The 16,478-nt window shown below is 47.7% G+C and overlaps 1 protein-coding gene across 1 annotated transcript in view; it reads left to right on the forward strand.

The window, feature by feature from the left end:
* Positions 1–1,398: 1,398 nt before the first annotated feature.
* The window catches only part of CFAP65 (cilia and flagella associated protein 65), a gene marked incomplete at its 5' end in the record, with an annotated part of 30,948 nt that continues 15,868 nt past the window's right edge, over positions 1,399–16,478 (forward strand). Inside the window, 17 exons of the mRNA XM_082284589.1 lie at positions 1,399–1,467; positions 1,772–1,926; positions 2,595–2,697; positions 4,107–4,273; positions 5,383–5,582; positions 6,263–6,408; positions 7,473–7,695; positions 8,019–8,284; positions 9,539–9,739; positions 10,155–10,517; positions 11,245–11,382; positions 12,267–12,512; positions 12,933–13,157; positions 13,400–13,552; positions 14,808–14,973; positions 15,520–15,648; positions 16,149–16,365. Coding sequence (XP_082140715.1) covers positions 1,399–1,467; positions 1,772–1,926; positions 2,595–2,697; positions 4,107–4,273; positions 5,383–5,582; positions 6,263–6,408; positions 7,473–7,695; positions 8,019–8,284; positions 9,539–9,739; positions 10,155–10,517; positions 11,245–11,382; positions 12,267–12,512; positions 12,933–13,157; positions 13,400–13,552; positions 14,808–14,973; positions 15,520–15,648; positions 16,149–16,365 — 3,167 coding nt within the window. The remainder of the gene's footprint in view (positions 1,468–1,771; positions 1,927–2,594; positions 2,698–4,106; positions 4,274–5,382; positions 5,583–6,262; positions 6,409–7,472; positions 7,696–8,018; positions 8,285–9,538; positions 9,740–10,154; positions 10,518–11,244; positions 11,383–12,266; positions 12,513–12,932; positions 13,158–13,399; positions 13,553–14,807; positions 14,974–15,519; positions 15,649–16,148; positions 16,366–16,478) is intronic.

A 16,478-nucleotide genomic window follows, 5' to 3' on the forward strand; every position in this document is an offset into this window, starting at 1 on the left:
CACAGTGCTGCCTGTGCACCCTGGAGGCACTATCTGTCCCTCCCCACCGGAAAAATGAAGGTTCTGCCTCCTTGAGGGTCATCCAGGGCACTGGGAAGGTGTAGGACTGTCCCATGGTGGTTGTGATGCCCCATGCGAACGATACCTGATGGGCTCATGCGGCCAGGGCTCCCCACCCTCTGTGCCTTTGCTGGTCTTGGCCCCACAACTACTTTTGGCAATGCTAACAACTTGTTACTTGTGTCACCAATGCTCCAAGGAGCTTAGGGTGACCTGGCCCCATTAAGGTGTCACTCCATCCCTGAGAGCACTCTCCAGCCTGCTGCAGCCTGTGCCCCCGTGCCACCCTGCAATCCCCACACTGTCCTCGTTCATCCTTTCCATGCACCCACGGACTTCACGGCCCCCCCCTCTGCTGGCTCAGCTTTACACTGTCGCCTGCCCCTGCACTCATCCTCACCCCTCACCCCGCGCCTCTCCTGCACCTCTGCATCCATCCCTCTTACACTCGCCCTCCTCCATCTCCTTGCCTCTGAACTTCCCATCTCCCCTTGATCTCTGTCTCCCCCGTGCACCCCTGAGAAGTCTTCACCAGCTTCCCTGCCGCCTCCACGTTCCCCTGACCCCCACTGGCCCCCCGCCCTCTCCCTGCCCCGGTCCCGCGCCACCTGCCCCGCCCTGCGTGTCCCTCCGCCGCCCTCTGGCGGCCGCCGCTGCCCGCGCGAATTGACCCGAGGCGGCCACCGTCGTCGCTCCGGGAGCCGCTGCGTCCGGTCTCCATGGCAACGCGGGCCGGCCCGCACGGCGCTGAGCGGCCGGGACCGGCTCGGGACGGCACCGAGGTGCCCCGGGCTCCCGGTGTTCTGGGGAGCCGGGCTGGGCTCAAGGGAGCCGGACTGGCCCGGGGGCGATGGTGACCCGGGGCCCGGGCTTCTGCTCCGCTCCGGGGGCAGGCACGGTTATAACGGAGTGGGCCGTGCCGCAGGGAGCTGGGCAGGCGCTCTCTGTAGGGAGCAGGGTCCTGCCATAGTCATCCATACGGGGCTCGAGGGGGCCAGACCAAGCTACAGAGCACAGCTTTGCTGTACTGGGCTCTGTGGGCCGATAGTGGGCAGGGCAGGGCTGTGCTATCCAGCGCCAAGGAGAGCCCTTCCACAGGGGCTGAGCTGCGGGTCACGACCCACAGGTCATCGGGACAGCCGTGGTCTGTGGAGAGGGCTGGACTCAGCTGCAAAATGGGGACACAACGGGGGCTGCTCCCCTGCAGGGAGGGGGCTCAGCACCACCATGAGCCTGAGGAGGGGGCGTTTGGTCTCGGGGAGTGCCCAGCTCTTGGCAGCAAAGGCGCAGGGGGTGCAGGAGCAGCATGTGTGAGGACTTTTCCCTCTTGTTTCTCAGATGCTTGCTCAGGCACATGGCGAGCCCCAAAACTCTGACTCTTTTCGGAAGAGTGGCTATGACAGGAAGGTGAGCGGAGGAGCAAAAAGTGCTGCTGACGTGGGGTGAATTGTCTGGCAGGCAGGGAGAGGAGAGAAACAAAAAAGCGTTTAGCCTTTGTGTCCGTCGTTCATCACAGCCCTTAGTATCTGCTGTTTGGGCTGTGGCCAGGAGGTGTCCTCTCTGGACTCCTGGAGCAGGGCTTTTGGAGACTCCTGGAGTTCTGCCGCGGGGTGGCTCCTCTGATCTGCCAGAGTCAAGAAACCCTTAGCGTCGAGAAACGGCTGTTTTGAGTTATTTCTCCTCCCTTCTTCCCAAACTGCTACTCCCTAAGGTGTCTTCAAGAGAGGCAAAGAAGAAGAAAGTCATATTCTGGGGCATTGAGGTGCCTGAAACACTCAGTTGGCATGGCTGGGAACTTGGAAAAGAGATAATCAGACACCTGACCTTGAAAAATGTTCATGGGAAAGCCCAGAAGCTGAGCTACAGGTGCGTGGGAAGTTTGTTTGTCCTTTGTACTCCTCACACTCTCACTGCATCTTCACTCCTCCTGCTGTATCAGTCACCTCAGCACCTTTTCTCAGATTCACCTTCCCTCTGTCCCCTTGAGTGCTGTGCTGGAGACAATGTGTGCACCCTTATGTTGCAGAACAGAAACCTGCTAATTCAGAAACACAGCCCTTGTTCCTGGCAGAAGTCTGTTAAATGAAGTGCCTTGTTTAAATTCTGTTTTGCTGATACTTCTGTCTGTGAGGCATTTCCAGTCTAGTGAGATTTTGATTGTGGATGTATGCCAGCCAGTCACTAGTGTGACCTAAAACCATTGCTCCCGGAGTCCCTCTGGATGTTGAGCCATTCCAGCAGTCCCTGTGACCCTCCCTGCTCTGAAACTCAAATGTGTCTACCCTATGTATTTTGCTCATACTGCACGGCCTGAAAACATAAAATATTGTTCAAGGAGGGGGTAGGTCCTTAGAGCCAGGAGTGTGTTCTGTCCCTCTCTACTATTTTGCTGCCAAAGTACCCTTGGGGTCCAGTGTGTGAAGTGCTTCTAAATTGTGGGGTCTGGAGGTGTTGGTTATTTATTCTCTTTTCTGCTGTCTAACTTAAACTGCACACCCTAAGACAAAATCTCTTGTTTTGACTTTGTTATCTAGAGCTCCTTCCACGCCATACTTCTTCACTGTTTTCCAGCAGCCGATTACTCTGAACCCTGGTATGTCCTTAACTCTGCCCATCGTTTTCCGGCCCAGGGAAAAGGTAAAGCAGCAACATCACATCTGCTCTCAGTGTTCCGGGGGAGGGCAGTGGGCCTCTGCCTCTCTTGTCCTTTCTGATTTGTTTTCACTTGAATGCATGAGACCTTGGGGAAATTGTAGCATAGAAAGAGTGGGCGGAATGACCTTCCTGCTCTCTCCACATCTTCATTACCTGAGGGAGCCCTAATCCCTGACTTCTCTGCAGAGTTTGCCTGTAGTTATGAGAGGAATCCTCACAAGAAGTATTCCCAGTTTTTCACGTACCACTTCTGGCTCTCAACTCAGTAAGATAAAGTGCTTAAACTGTCCACGCCTGGTTTGATCCCAAGGAAATATATCTGGGTGGTTTTAGTGCAGAACCTTGGGTTGAGGAGCTCACTTTCTGCTTTCATACAGGAGATCTCAAAGCCTCTGCATTCAAGGGCTACCGGTTTTCTAAAGGGATATGTCAGGGGCCTCCCTTCTTTTGGATGGATTGGGTTTCTTTAAGCTTTATTTAAAACAGCAATGATTCTTTTCATCTAGACCATTTTCTTGATTTTCACGTTGTTTGCAGTGTCTGTCTTGGCTCTGAGTGTTGATCTCTGGCTGTTGTGGACAGCTGTATGTCTTTGATGTATATCTCTGTCCTAGCCATAGAGCATGGTCATTGAACAGATTCCCAATACCCTGCTCTCTTAGTATCATGATTTTTTGATGACTGTTCAGCATTCCCTTTATGAAATAAGCTGCTGGCCTTGTTCCATTTTCAGTGAATAGTTTGTCTGCAGCACATCAACTGCTAAAGCAGGAGGTTGCCTTTCTTAGAGAGAGCAAGGACTGTGTGTGTTGCAGTGCCCAAGGTCTCTCCTTACCTGTATGAGTGTTACTCAGGAGGGGTGACAAATGGGAAGCATAGAAAACACACATCTTTCAGTTCCTTCTATCTTGGCTGGCTAGCAGATGTCCTGAGGCTATTTGTACACAGTGCTGTCAACACTGCATCTTTAAGTTGTGTGTTATCTGCTTGGATCTCTAGCTGACAAAGCATTTAATCAAAGATTAATACTTCTGTGCTTGTGGAACTCAAAGAAAGGCTGTACATGCTTCAGTTCAGCTGAACTGGAATCTTGAAAATACTGAAAGAAATCCATCTGCATTGAAACAAATCAGGTGAAACTAATGTGGCCTTCAGCTGCTCTCCCTGAGGGTGTTTGTGTGCTCTCTGACAGAGGAGTATGCCTGGGCACCTTCCACACTGCCTGCCTTTTCTGAGTGATTCATATGCTCTCTGTCCTGCACAGAGGCCTCCACTGGTGCCTCTGTTGCCAACATTTTTTCCCCAGCACTTGCAGGTATTCAGGGGTAGAGCTGCAGTACCCCCAGGGTGGCGTCCATCTAACTGCTGTCTCCCCTTGCTTTTCTGTGCAGAGGGATTATGAAGACAGCATCTTCTTTATGAAAGCTGAGGGTGAGTTCTCTGTTGCCCTGCGTGCTATGCGTCCATGCTTCGGTCTGTCCATGCCGGCTGCTGTCCAGTTGCCTGTCTGTGCTGTCCACAATGTCACAGAGATGACCTTTCCTGTGTGCAATGTTGGGTGAGTGAGAGGTGGCTAAGGAGACACTCTTTCTGTTTTGTCAGGTATTTTGCCACTTTTTTGAACTCTCCAATGAATGCAGCTCATTCCAGTGGTTATTGGTTCTGCTGGCTGCCTTAACAGGAGGCAAATCTCTGCCTCCCCTGAGGTCTGGGCAGAAAAGGCAGCAGAATGGTAGTACAGGTCACTGTGGGCACATCTTGACATCTCACATCTGCTTGTTGCCAGCATATGCTGAGAACCATTCATGCACCGGAACTAGGTGGGGACAAGCACAGTGTCCCACTGAGAACATCCCGCATTCACAGGACAGGCCTGGGCTTCTATTTAACCAAAGGCAGCCTGCCCAGCATGAACAGGGAGAGATGAGCTACCAGCTGGAAACATTTTAGTCATTTAGGAGCAAAGATGGTCCTGGTTACCAAGGTTTGTCCTGTTTTAGTGAGGAAGGACAGTATTGTAGAAAGGAATGCAGTGAAGTTCCCAGGCAAGGAGGAGGTGTACTTCCAACCAAGTGATTCCAGCCATTTCAAGTGTTTCAGTCTCCACTTAGAGAAATAATTTGTACCAACTGTTAGGCCCAGGATGTTGGAGGATAAGGATGGTAAGAAACACACACCTTGGATCAATAAAATAGAAAAAGCTGATGGCGTATCATGTTCTTTGCAGAAATCAAACAAGCAAAGGGGGTTCTGGAAAATTGAATGAGGTATTAAGGAAATAGCTCAATCCTCTCTTCTCACTTGAGCATATAACAGAGGAACGAATGTTCATTTGGAATTATGTAGCTGCAAATTTAGACACAGGAAAAGCAAATACTTAATTTTGGAGCTGATTTGCTTGGTATCACCTTATGGCCATTAATAAAGTTCTTAGCTGTAGTAACTAGGATTCATTAAAGTGTGAACAGAGCATTTGCAGAGACAAGAGAAAAATTTCTTCACAGCATCACGTATTTGTCCAGATGCATTAGGAATTCTTCCATTCAGCACTGGTTGCTTCCCGTCCTGACCAAATAACCTGTTGGGAAAGGCCCATCCTATGCATAATTGCACAGGCAGCAAATGATCCATTCATCTCCTTAAAATGTATCTATCTCCATTTCCTAGTGATCTCATTAGCGTCTTTTCCTGGGAGACACCAAGCCCTTTCTTCGTGACTTCTGACCGTAGCACACTGGATCCAGGTGCTGAGTGCATGGTCAAGGTGACCTTCCAGCCAGAGGTGGCTGGGGTGCATAATGCAGTAGCAACATGCTGGTTTGGAGGTGAAGTGAAACAAAAGAGGACAATCCAGCTAAAAGCCCTGGGTGAGTCTTTCTTGCATTTAACACTGAAAGAAATGTGTATTACCCCTAATTCTGGAATAGCATTCCACAGGGATACATGGAGGGCCTGCACTCCATGGATGCTCTGCCAAATTTGGCTCAACCCAAATGATGAGTAAGTGAAGCCATGGTTTGAAAGTGGCCTGTGAAATTCTCTAATATACTTTTGCCAATTTGGAAGTGTTACCTGAAGAGACAGAGGGTCCAATATGCTCTGTGGCATGCTTTGGCCAAACCAGCATTTTCAAGGCCTGTTTAAGTTGACAGATGGGGAGAGATGAGAGGAGTTCACTGGAAAAAGCCTCTACAAACTCCTGGCTATGTCTGCACTCGGTGTCTCCCATCTGTCCCTGCTAGACAGAGAAGCAGAGGGAAATTTCTAAAGCTTTCTGGATGCAAGCTAAAATAAGCAATGGTTTCATTACCAGTCCTTGCCTGAAGTGACTTGTATGGCCACTGACAAACAAAAAATGTGATTCTGAGTTAAGTAAATTAGGGCTGGAAGGGAGCTTATTTGGTTCAAAGCAGGACCAACTTTGAAGGCAGATCCAACTTCGGAGTTATCTGAGTTTCTTCAGAGGGTTGTCCAGTTGAGTGTTGAATATCCAAGAATGGAAGTTCCACCTATCTTTCCTAATCCAGTATACTACTCTCTTTAACAGCCAAATACCCCTGCCTCCGTGTGACTGTGACAGGAAAGGAATATGAAGGTGTACAGCCTGGAAAGTTTCAGGATGTCCTGTGTTTTGGATCAGTACCAGTGGGGACAACTGTGGAGAAGTGTGTGGAAATCTTCAACATGTCTGTGGTATGTGGAGGGGAGATTGACTTCTTGTGAGAAGCTGGCATGCTGACACATTTCTCTGGGATATGTGGTCTTGTGTATCTCCCTTAATGCTGTGAAAATAACCTAAGTGTGAATGTGAATGAAGCAGAGATGATGAGCCTTCCCCTACCAACCATGCCATTCACCCTTGCCTTCCAGCTACAGTGCTGGCAACTTAGCCATTTGCAGCATGGTATTGCAGCTTCCCCCTGCTTCCCTTCTCTGCCTGGTCCAGATCAGGCAGCCGCCATGTCCTTTGCATCCTGCAGCTCTCCTGCTCACCCTGGACAAGCCCATCAGTCCTGTGTGTCAGCTGTGTCAAATTGGTGTGTGTGTGTGTCCCAGGCAGTCCAGTGAATTGCTCAGAAAGTCAAATGGATTTGAGCACCTTGTTACCTGTGCCAGCTCAGCCCATCCCAGCCTCATAATGGATGGATGTACTCAGAGACTGCTGACATGGATGACAGCAGTGCTGACTCTTCCACAGGCCCTGCAGCTTGGGAGTGGAAAAGACACATTCATTTGTCATACTGTTTTTATTCACACTGCAGTGGTGCTCAGCACATTGCCAGGCAAGGATCAGGATGGTTTTTTAAAGGGTGTTGAGGAAGGTGTCAGAGCACCAGCTTTGGTTTTTTGGTGAAAAGAAGATCCATAAACAAGGTGGAACTGTGGGCTGAGGGAAATAAGTTCTCTGCCTGCATGTTCCCCTGGTCATAGCAGTCACTTAGGCTACTTTGACCACGAGGGACACCCTGAGCCATCTTTCCCCCTACCAGGAGGGGCACTCCAAACCCAGAGATCACCAGGAGTTTTGCTGCAGCATGCTGATTTCTGAGCATATTATGGGAGCTTGTTGCTACCAGTTCTCCATCAGAACAAGGTGGCAGAGGTTTGCTGCACAGCATTTTTGTGGTGGCCTTGGTGTTCTTGGTGGTGTTCAGCACTGCTGAGAACTACAGTTCTTACCTGATTAGTGTCCTGCATTCAGAGCCATCCTGCCTCATGTTGGATCCTTTGTTAACCTATTTCTTTTCTACTTGTAGGTTGATGCACCATGTAGAATAGAACAAGAAAAAGACCCTCTGCTTCATGGTTATGTTTTCTCCTGTGATGTGTCCCATGGTGTTGTCCCTGCCAAAGGGAAGCTGGTCTTGTGCATACGGTTTCAGCCTCAAATAGTAGGAGAGCACAGTACTTCCTATTTTACTATTGCATCTGCTGGATGCCACTTGGAGACTGTTCTGAAAGTGGTTGGCTCATGTAAAGGTACCAAAGCCTTTCCTGTTTCTCCCTGTCAGCTTCTTACCACTGGTGGGAAAAGGTTAGTGCTTGGGGAAGGACTACGAACTATCATAGCCTGCAGTCACAGACTAAACTCTGCTGGGATCCTGGCTGTCCTTGGTGTACTGTTTCGGATTTATACTTGCCTGACTGTTTTAAGTGAATGTTTAGCTGCTTCTTAGGACTAGTAGGTTTGCTGATGAGCTGATTCTGGTTTGGGAAGATCAGTTAAGTGAAGCAGTGGCTTGTGACATGTTGGAAGAAACAGCTATGACAGGTCCAGGATCTTATCTTGCATGTTGTGCTAGGTCCTTCTGTGTCCCTGGACCAGTATTCTGTGGAATTTGACTGGATCAATCTTGGAGAGAGTTTGATGCAGACACTGAAAATCAGCAACATGTCAGATGTCCCGGCCTTTTATCAGTTTGATATTGACGACAAAGGGAGCGTCTTCTCCTTGGATCGCCCCTGCGGAGTCTTGGAGGGCAAAACAACACTGACACTGAAGGTGACCTTTCGACCTACTCACCCAATGAATTATCACCGCAGAGTCGTGTGCCTTGTCCACCACCAGGTATGGGAGACAAAGGGTAGTTTCTTTGCTGTGATACTTTAAAGACATCTTACAGTGTAACCCAATAGGACTGGCCTGTCTCACTTAGTAGTCCCTGCAAATCTCTTCCCACTGCATTTTCATTAATACTTATCATAGAATCATTAAGATTGGAAAAGACCTCTAAGATCATTGAGTCCAGCCATTAACCCAGCACTTCTCAGTCCACCATCGAGTCCAACCATTAACCCAGCACTTCTGAGTCCACCACTAACCATGTCCCCAAGTGCCACATCTACATGTCTTTTAAATACCTCCAGGGATCATGATTCAACTACATCCCTGGGCAGCCTGGGGTGACAACCATTTTGGTGAAGAAATTTTTCCCATTATCCAATCTAACCACTGCCCAAGCACAACTTGAGATCTTTTCCTCTTGTCCTATCACTTCTTACCTGGGAGAAGAGACCAACCCCCACCTGGCTACATCCTCCTTTTAGGTAGTTGTAGAGAGCAATAAAATTCCCCGAGCCTTCTTTTTTCCAGGCTAAATGCCCCAACTCCCTCTGCCATTCCTCATAAGATTTGTGCTCCAGACCTCTCACCAGCTTCATTGCCCTTCTCTGGACACGCTCCAGCCCCTCAATGTTTTTCTTGTACTGAGGGGCCCAAAACTGAACATAGTATTCAAGGCACAGTGTCACAAGTGCTGAGTACAGAGGGGCAATCCCTGCCCCAGTCCTACTGGCCACACTATTTTTGACACAAGCCAGGATGCCCTTGGCCTTCTTGGCCACCCAGGCACACACTGGCTCATGTTCAGCTGCTGTCAGCCATCACTCCCAGGTGCTTTTCTGATGAGCAGCTTTCCAACCACTCTGCCCCAAGCTTGTAACGCTGCCTGGGGTTATTGTGACCCAAGTGCAGGACCTGGGCTCTTGTTGAGCAGAATCCCCGTGGTGCAGATTACTATCAGCAATAGGATGTGGACAGTCAGTAATGGATAGGGTGAGGTGCATCCTACATGGCTCTTGTCCATGTAGGTCTCTCTCTTAACTTTAGCTGTACAGCTGTGCACTGAATGCCTTCAATTTTCACTCCAGTTTCAAGAAAATTCTTGTCTCACATCAAGATGTAAAGTAAATGGCAGCCTAACACTGCAGATGTTAAGTCTTTTCCAGGCATGGTTTTGGAAGTGAGATACTGGTATGGTGTAACTCTCAAAGCAATCAGAGGACAGTTTATTTCTTATTATCTTACATTGTGTTTTCCCAGGAACCCATGTATGTGGACTTTTTGGGTACCTGCCATTCAGACACAGCTAAGCCAACCACCCTTCAGGAAAGACACCTCTCCTGGTACCGAACCAACATGGTGAGGGGACTGACCTTCTACCCCCCTGATATCCTGAGCATGATGCTGAAGGATGGGAAGTTGCAGATGGATGAAAAGGGAGCCCTCATGCTTTCTCCTGAGGTATGAGCTGCCCTCCCTGGAATCTAAGACACTTCCAGCTGTTCTCTATATATGCTGGGCATCTGTTGTAGAGAAGACAGATCTAGAAGGGCTTGCAGGTGCTGGACTGATTTCTTTAGTATTTCTGCTGTTGATGGTCCCAGCACACACCAACACTACCTTTGTCAGCTGGATTTTACCCTGGCTCAGTCACTAAGCCACTTTCTGGCTTTAATTCAGTCATGGGGTCATCTTTTGCTTCGTGTGGTTTCAGATTGAGGCTTACAAACAGAAGCCTCCTTGAAGCCTAGACTTTGAGCTGTCCTAGGAACTCTTACTGAAGTGCATCCTGCATGCCCTCTTGCACATGGAGGCAATCAGTGCCTCGTGTCTCCCACACTTTCCCTGCTCACACTGAGATATTTCCATCCTGTAGATTTTTGAGGACAAGCCACCCAAGGAATACTTTCAACCCAATGCCATGACTGAATATTTCTACAATGGTGTAAGCAGTGACCTGGCCTTGTTTCCTGCTCATGTTAGTGTCAGCCCCACGGAGTATGATTTTGGATGCTGCATGCCACCTCACAAGGCAGAACCTCTTCTTCTCTGTGTGACCAACCACACCAAAGGAAATATCACTGTTGCCTGGACTCCAAGCCATGGCAGTGCCTTCCAAGTGCACCCTGAAATTTGTGACATGCCACCACTGAAGTCTTCAACCTTCTATGTCTTTTGCAAGCCTACTCAGGTCAACAGTCTCTATGCAGCAGAGCTGGAAGGTTTTGCTGTTTACAAGGTTAGTAGGAATTACTAAGACCAGAGATGACCTAGCAAGCAACTGTTTGCAGAATAAAGTATTTTGGAGGAGTTAAAATTCAATTTAAACCCTTAATTTTGATTTTGACAAACCAACACCTCTATTAACTCTTTTGGCCTTTGCTTTGATACACTGTTGGGTTAAAGTTTCTCTTTCACCTGTGTCCTGGCAAATAAATGCAACAAACAAGTCACAGCTCATGCATGTGGACAGGTACACTTGCTCTTGCCCGCAGGGAGCATGAACCTCACTGAAGAAGGAATTACTATGAATTATTGCACTATTAGTGTAGATGTGAGCATGCACAAGAATGGTTATTGTGGCCTGGGTAATGGGCAATTACTTGGTCTTTGTGTCTGGCCCTCCACAAGTAAAGCTGCTGAGGGCACTGTCACTCTTTGCCCAAGTGACGTGGCATTCACATTACACAAGTCTGCAGTTACAGGAGATTTAGCACCCAGAAATGTCCTGGTAAGTGAAACCCAGCATTTGCAAGTCTCTCTCTCTGTTTCTCATCTGGCACTGGTCAGTCCTTCTTCCCTGAAAATGTCAGTTCCTTAGCCCCAGAGATGTCATTGAATAAGCAGTTGGTTGAGATAGTATGTGCAATTGGTCCCTTCCAACTCAGTTTAATCCGTGATTCTGTGAAGGCACCTTGCCACACTCCCTTCCTCTACACAGTGTGCTGTCCCTTGTGTGTCTGCAGGTGATGAGACACTACACCAACATTGAAAATGATGCCACCATCTGTCCATCGTGGTGCCTGACTGTGAGGCTGAGAGCACACACATATGAAGCAGAACGGGAGCACTTCATTCCACAGTACATCCTGGATGTCCCCAAAGTGTGTAACTGATTGACCTTTGAATCTTTGCAAAGACACTTAGTGTTTGCCTCTGAATTCTTTACTTTGTCTCCCATTGCACTGAGGTGTGTCTTTGGTGGTTTCTGATGGTGTGGAGGCTCCTGCTATGGTACAGAAGTAGTATGCTGTTCCTCCTGCATTAGCTTCCCAGCCTCCACCATGTCAGCTGTACTGACCATCTCATTAGCTCTGACAGAAAAGCTGTTGGGATCACCTTCCTTTCTGTTTAAGTGGACATAGGCTCTAACAAGGGTATTCAGTCCCCTCCCAGGAGCCTCAAAAGCTTTGCATGCACTTAGGCACACAGAATCCTCACTTACGAAAGAGAAGTGGTTGTAAGATAGAGGGGAAGGTTCTCTCTCTCTTCCTGCAGTTTCTGTGGCACAATAAAGTATTTTTCCTATAAAGTAAAGTGAGATCTGATCCTAGGAAGTAAGAATAGTCCTGAGAACCTCTTATAAAATCTCCTCAGCTAATCTAGGCCATGCAGCCTCTATTTGATATGCATGAGGTGGAGCAAATTCTAGGCTGCTGAAGTTCTTCATCCAGGATGTCACTATCCATGCAGAAGCTGCAGGCACCAGCAAGCAGCTCATTTACTGGATGGGAACAAAGCACTGCACGATGGAAAATAGCTTCACCAATCCCATGAGCCCATGAGGGCCACTGAGGGAAGGGAAAAGACCATCATTTGTGTACCCCTGCATTGTTTCATTTCTTTCCTTGAAAATAAGCAGTTAGAAAGTTTCCCATAGACTCGGGATAGTGCTTATTGGAACCTGGAACTGAATATAGTGCAAACTTTTTTGTTAAGCTGGTTTTTAAACCCAGTGAAAATAAACCTTTTTGCTTGTCTTCACCAGACTTTTCCTCCTGTAGTTTGTGACACTGATACCTACTGCAGCATGCTGTTGTCCAACACAGGCACCTCTTTGATAACCTTCAGTGTGAACCAAACTGCCTGTCCCTCTGTTATGGTCAAGCCCAGCTCAGGACACATCATGCCAGGAGGCCACCAGATTTTCTTTCTCTCCACTCACCCAGTTAACAGAGTCATGCAGCAGCATGTCCTGCCTTTGCAGCTGAACTCTTATCCTGCATACACCAAGGTAAGGAGGGGAAGTGGAAGATAGTGAGCAAAGTTTTGTTCCTCTATAGACTTCCCTTTTCACAATGACTTGCACTGTGATGCCTGTTATGTCTCCTAATGTTTAGTTTGGATTTTTCCCTTTGGAAATAGGAATGAAAGAATATTTTCAACACTTACTATGGGGTCAGCATTGCAGAAAGAAGGCCTTTGTGGTGCCAAACGTCCTGTACCCCTTGTTCCTTGCATTTCCATCTCTTGGAATATCCTGTATTATGCTAAGGGCCCTATGTGACAGCACCGCCTAAAGCTCTTCCCCTCCTCATTAACATCCAGTTTGTTCTTGCTTCTCTCTTGGAAGGAGAAACGTCTTTGCAAGGTCCCCCCTGACGCAGCTGAGTCTTCTAGTTAATGTCTGTTACTTTTTATCTTAATTCCACAGAAGATTGTTCTCCAGAGTTGTGGGCAGTCCTTTCTTTTGCACTTAGAAGGTGATGGAAATCTCTACTTCAAACCTCTCCATATAGGGACCTCCTCTACACGAATGTACACCATTAAAAACTGCACAAGGCTACCCATGGTTTTCACATGGAAGATTTGTCAGTCTCACAGTAAGATCCTGTCTGTCAGTCCCACTGCAGGGATCCTCCAGCCCTTTGAAGCCATGGTAAGTTCAAGTTCTACCAAAGTTGTAGTTTGCTCTCTACAATACAACCACAGCCTGGCTTTGAATATCTGGATGTTCATTCCCTGTATGAATCTTTGACACAGATGGAGATGGTGTGTCTGTAGAGAACTAGATTAGCTATAATGGAAGAAGGGACTGTGCATTAAATGCAATTGTTGGGGTGTTTGGGTTTATCTCTGGACTGGAGCTCCTGTCAGCACTCTTGCCTCTTGTGATTGCAGGCTCAGGCATGGACTTTTACTCCTAACAAGGAGACCAAGTATGTGCTGCAAGCTATGGTGTTTGTGAGCTGGAAAAGCCCAGACCTCGTGTCTCCCAAAGGTGTCCATTATGTCTTACGGGTCATTGGAGAGGGCGCACTGGGCACCATCAGGGTAAGGAGCAGGGGCCCACTGAGTAGCAGTAGGGGATACTAGGGTGGGATGGGGTCTTGGACTTTCCCTTTTTGCAAAATCTGTACTGGAGGCAGCCGATAAGGATTCACAGCAAAATTCCCAGACACTGCTTTCAGTTTAAACGACAGTACTAATTCTAGTGGCCTAATGGCAGCATGTTGCAAATGTCCTGCCAGTTCAAATATGACCTTCACAAATCCTCTGGGATTGCTCTCTTCCAGACTAAACCAAGCAAGCCACTTGGCTTCTTGGGAATCATGGTTCTCTCCTCTCATTCTGTCTGCTCTCCTTCTCCATTTGTTTTGCTGTTAGTCTGATTTCTAAGTGTAGCGGACCTTTTAAAGTGGCACAGCCAGTACACCTCCATCTGGCTTTCTTCCTGTTACCTGCAGGTCTGTGCAGCCACCTTAATTTTTAGTCAGGTTTCTTAAGGAACCAGAGGTAAATAAAATAATACCTTGTAAATCATTTCCCCATGTAAATCATGTTGATTGTTAGGTGATAATATCTTCAAGGTACTTAGTCATTATAAATTGTATGTGAGCACACAACTAGCCAAAAGAGAGGGGGACTATTTAAGCAGTCACGAAAGGGCAAGCAAATATCTCTCATCCTTGGCCCAAGTGCAGCTGGTCAGCTAGTGGTCTCACAGCCCTGAATAAGCTACATCCAACCCAGCAAACACCCTAAAAAACAGTAGGAGAAAGCATTTGGAAGAGGGATCGAGTCCCTTGCAGACCTGTTCCACATTTTATTGTGCTCCAACTACCCAAAAGGAGTTTGTAGCAAAGTGGGTGTTGGTCTCTTCTCCCAAGTAATAAGCAAAAGGCAAGAGAAAATGACCTCAAATTGCACCAGGAGACGTTTAGATTGGATACTTGGAAAAATTTCTTTAGGAAAGGGGTTGTCACTCATTGGAATGGGCTGCCCAAAGAATTGGTTGAGTCATCATTTCTGGAAGTATTTAAAAGACATGTAGATGTGGCACTCAGGGACATGGGTTAGTGGTGGACTTGGCAGTGTGAGGTCAATGGGTAGACTCAGTGATCGCAGAGATCTTTCCTAACCTTAATGATTCTATCAGGGCATGCCAGGTCCTACACAAAGCAGGGAGCCCTTTGCACTGCACTGCACGTGCCAAGGGATCAGCACGTGGTGAGATAAGTGGTGGCTACACTCAACTACTATGCTTGACACGTTAAAGTGACCTCAGCACGGTGGGTTTGTATTCCAGGCACAAAAGGAGCATCTGGACCTTGGAAATGTTCTAGTTGGTGGTCAACAAAGCTGCAGCATTGTACTGCTAAATGATGGGATCTGTACTCTGAATTACATCCTCAGTGTGGAACAATTCATCACAGGGCCCCATAACCCTGAGGAGGTCCGCAGCGATCCACTGGGTACTGTAAAGGAATTAGCATGGGACAGGACCTTAGCTTTCCTCTCTTTTCTCCAAAATCAATCTAGAATGAACTCGGAGGTTGGAGTGATTACTGGCTTGCTTGCACTGATTCTCTCAAACCTCAAGCTGTCTGCTCCTTTGCATAGGAAATGACTCTTCTATCTTGCTGGAAAAACAATAATCCGGAGTCTGACAACTGAAGTTAGACCAATCTGGACCTTGAAATAAGATGCAATTTCCCAGCAGAGAAGGAAATTAAATAAAGGACCTTACCAGAAAAAATGGTGGTGCCACCTTTCTAGAGGACCTCCTGTGGGGAAGTTCCCTATTCTTTGCTGCCCAAAGGCAATCTGGGTACTCCCAATGAGCTGCCTGCAGTGGTAGTCTGGGAATCCCAAGTTCAAAACCTGAAGCTAATCCTAACAATTAGACAAGGGGTGGCAGTGGCTGGAGTGCAAGTAGACTTAGGGATCTGTGTGCCACCACATTTGTGGTGTAAGAGACAGTGATGCCAAGAGCTCATGCCATCTCTCGTATCCTACAGCTCTAGAGCTGGAACACTCGAGAGGAACAATCTTAGCAAGATCAAAAGCTTTTGTCCGAATAAAAGTAAGGCCAGCTCGTCGACTGCATTACACCTGGTCAATCAAATATGCTACTTGCACACCCACAGGTGAGATGGATGTTTTGGGATGTTCAGAGGTGAGGGACAGTGTTTGTAAAAGAAGAGACTAGCCAGACAAGGAGTTTTCAGCTTGGAAAGTGAAAAATGTAATGTCATATGAATGATAGGGAGAAGACAAGATATAAATAACTGTTTATGATTTTTCAGTGTGAAAACAAGGGGTACTTCATAAATAATTAGGCTGTAGGCTTAAATCAAAAAAGGTTTTTTTTCACATAGCGCAGAACTCAATTGTGTAAAGACACTGTTGAAAAGGATCATATTCATATTCTTTTGGTGATGTCTAAATGCAGAAGTCAAGGTACAACTAGAAGTCAGTGGTTTAGGGGTTTTGAGAAGCTGCCAAAGAAAAGACTACATACAAAGGCCCATTGTTTCTTTCTTTGGTCTTGGTAGGGCCTCTTTCCCCTTTGCTGCAGTCAAAATGACCCAGGCAGCAGCCCCCTAATGGTGCATGACTACTTTTTGGTGTTTCTTTCTCTCCCAAGCTGCAGATCTTGCAAGCACGAAAGAGAAGCAGCAGCCCCTCTGCTGCATTGTAGCAACAGGCACCTACCCAACTTTGCGCATCACAGATGCCACTATAACAGGGAGTGCCAGCAAGTTGCACATCTGGAAGCTCTTCTCCTTGGACACACTGAATGAATACTTGGAGCGAGACCCAACTCCTGGCGAGCTCACCTACAGAGTTCCCACAAGGCACAGGTAAGATGAGGGAATGGCTCAGAGGGTCTTTGAGTCCCTTGCATGAGCCAGATGGAGATGCTTATTGGCATGTGTTGCAGCTCCCTGCTGCGTGGCACCCTGTTATTCCATCC

The sequence above is a fragment of the Coloeus monedula genome, assembly GCF_965178545.1.
Source record: "Coloeus monedula genome assembly, chromosome: 7".
Taxonomy (NCBI): Eukaryota; Metazoa; Chordata; class Aves; order Passeriformes; family Corvidae; genus Coloeus; species Coloeus monedula.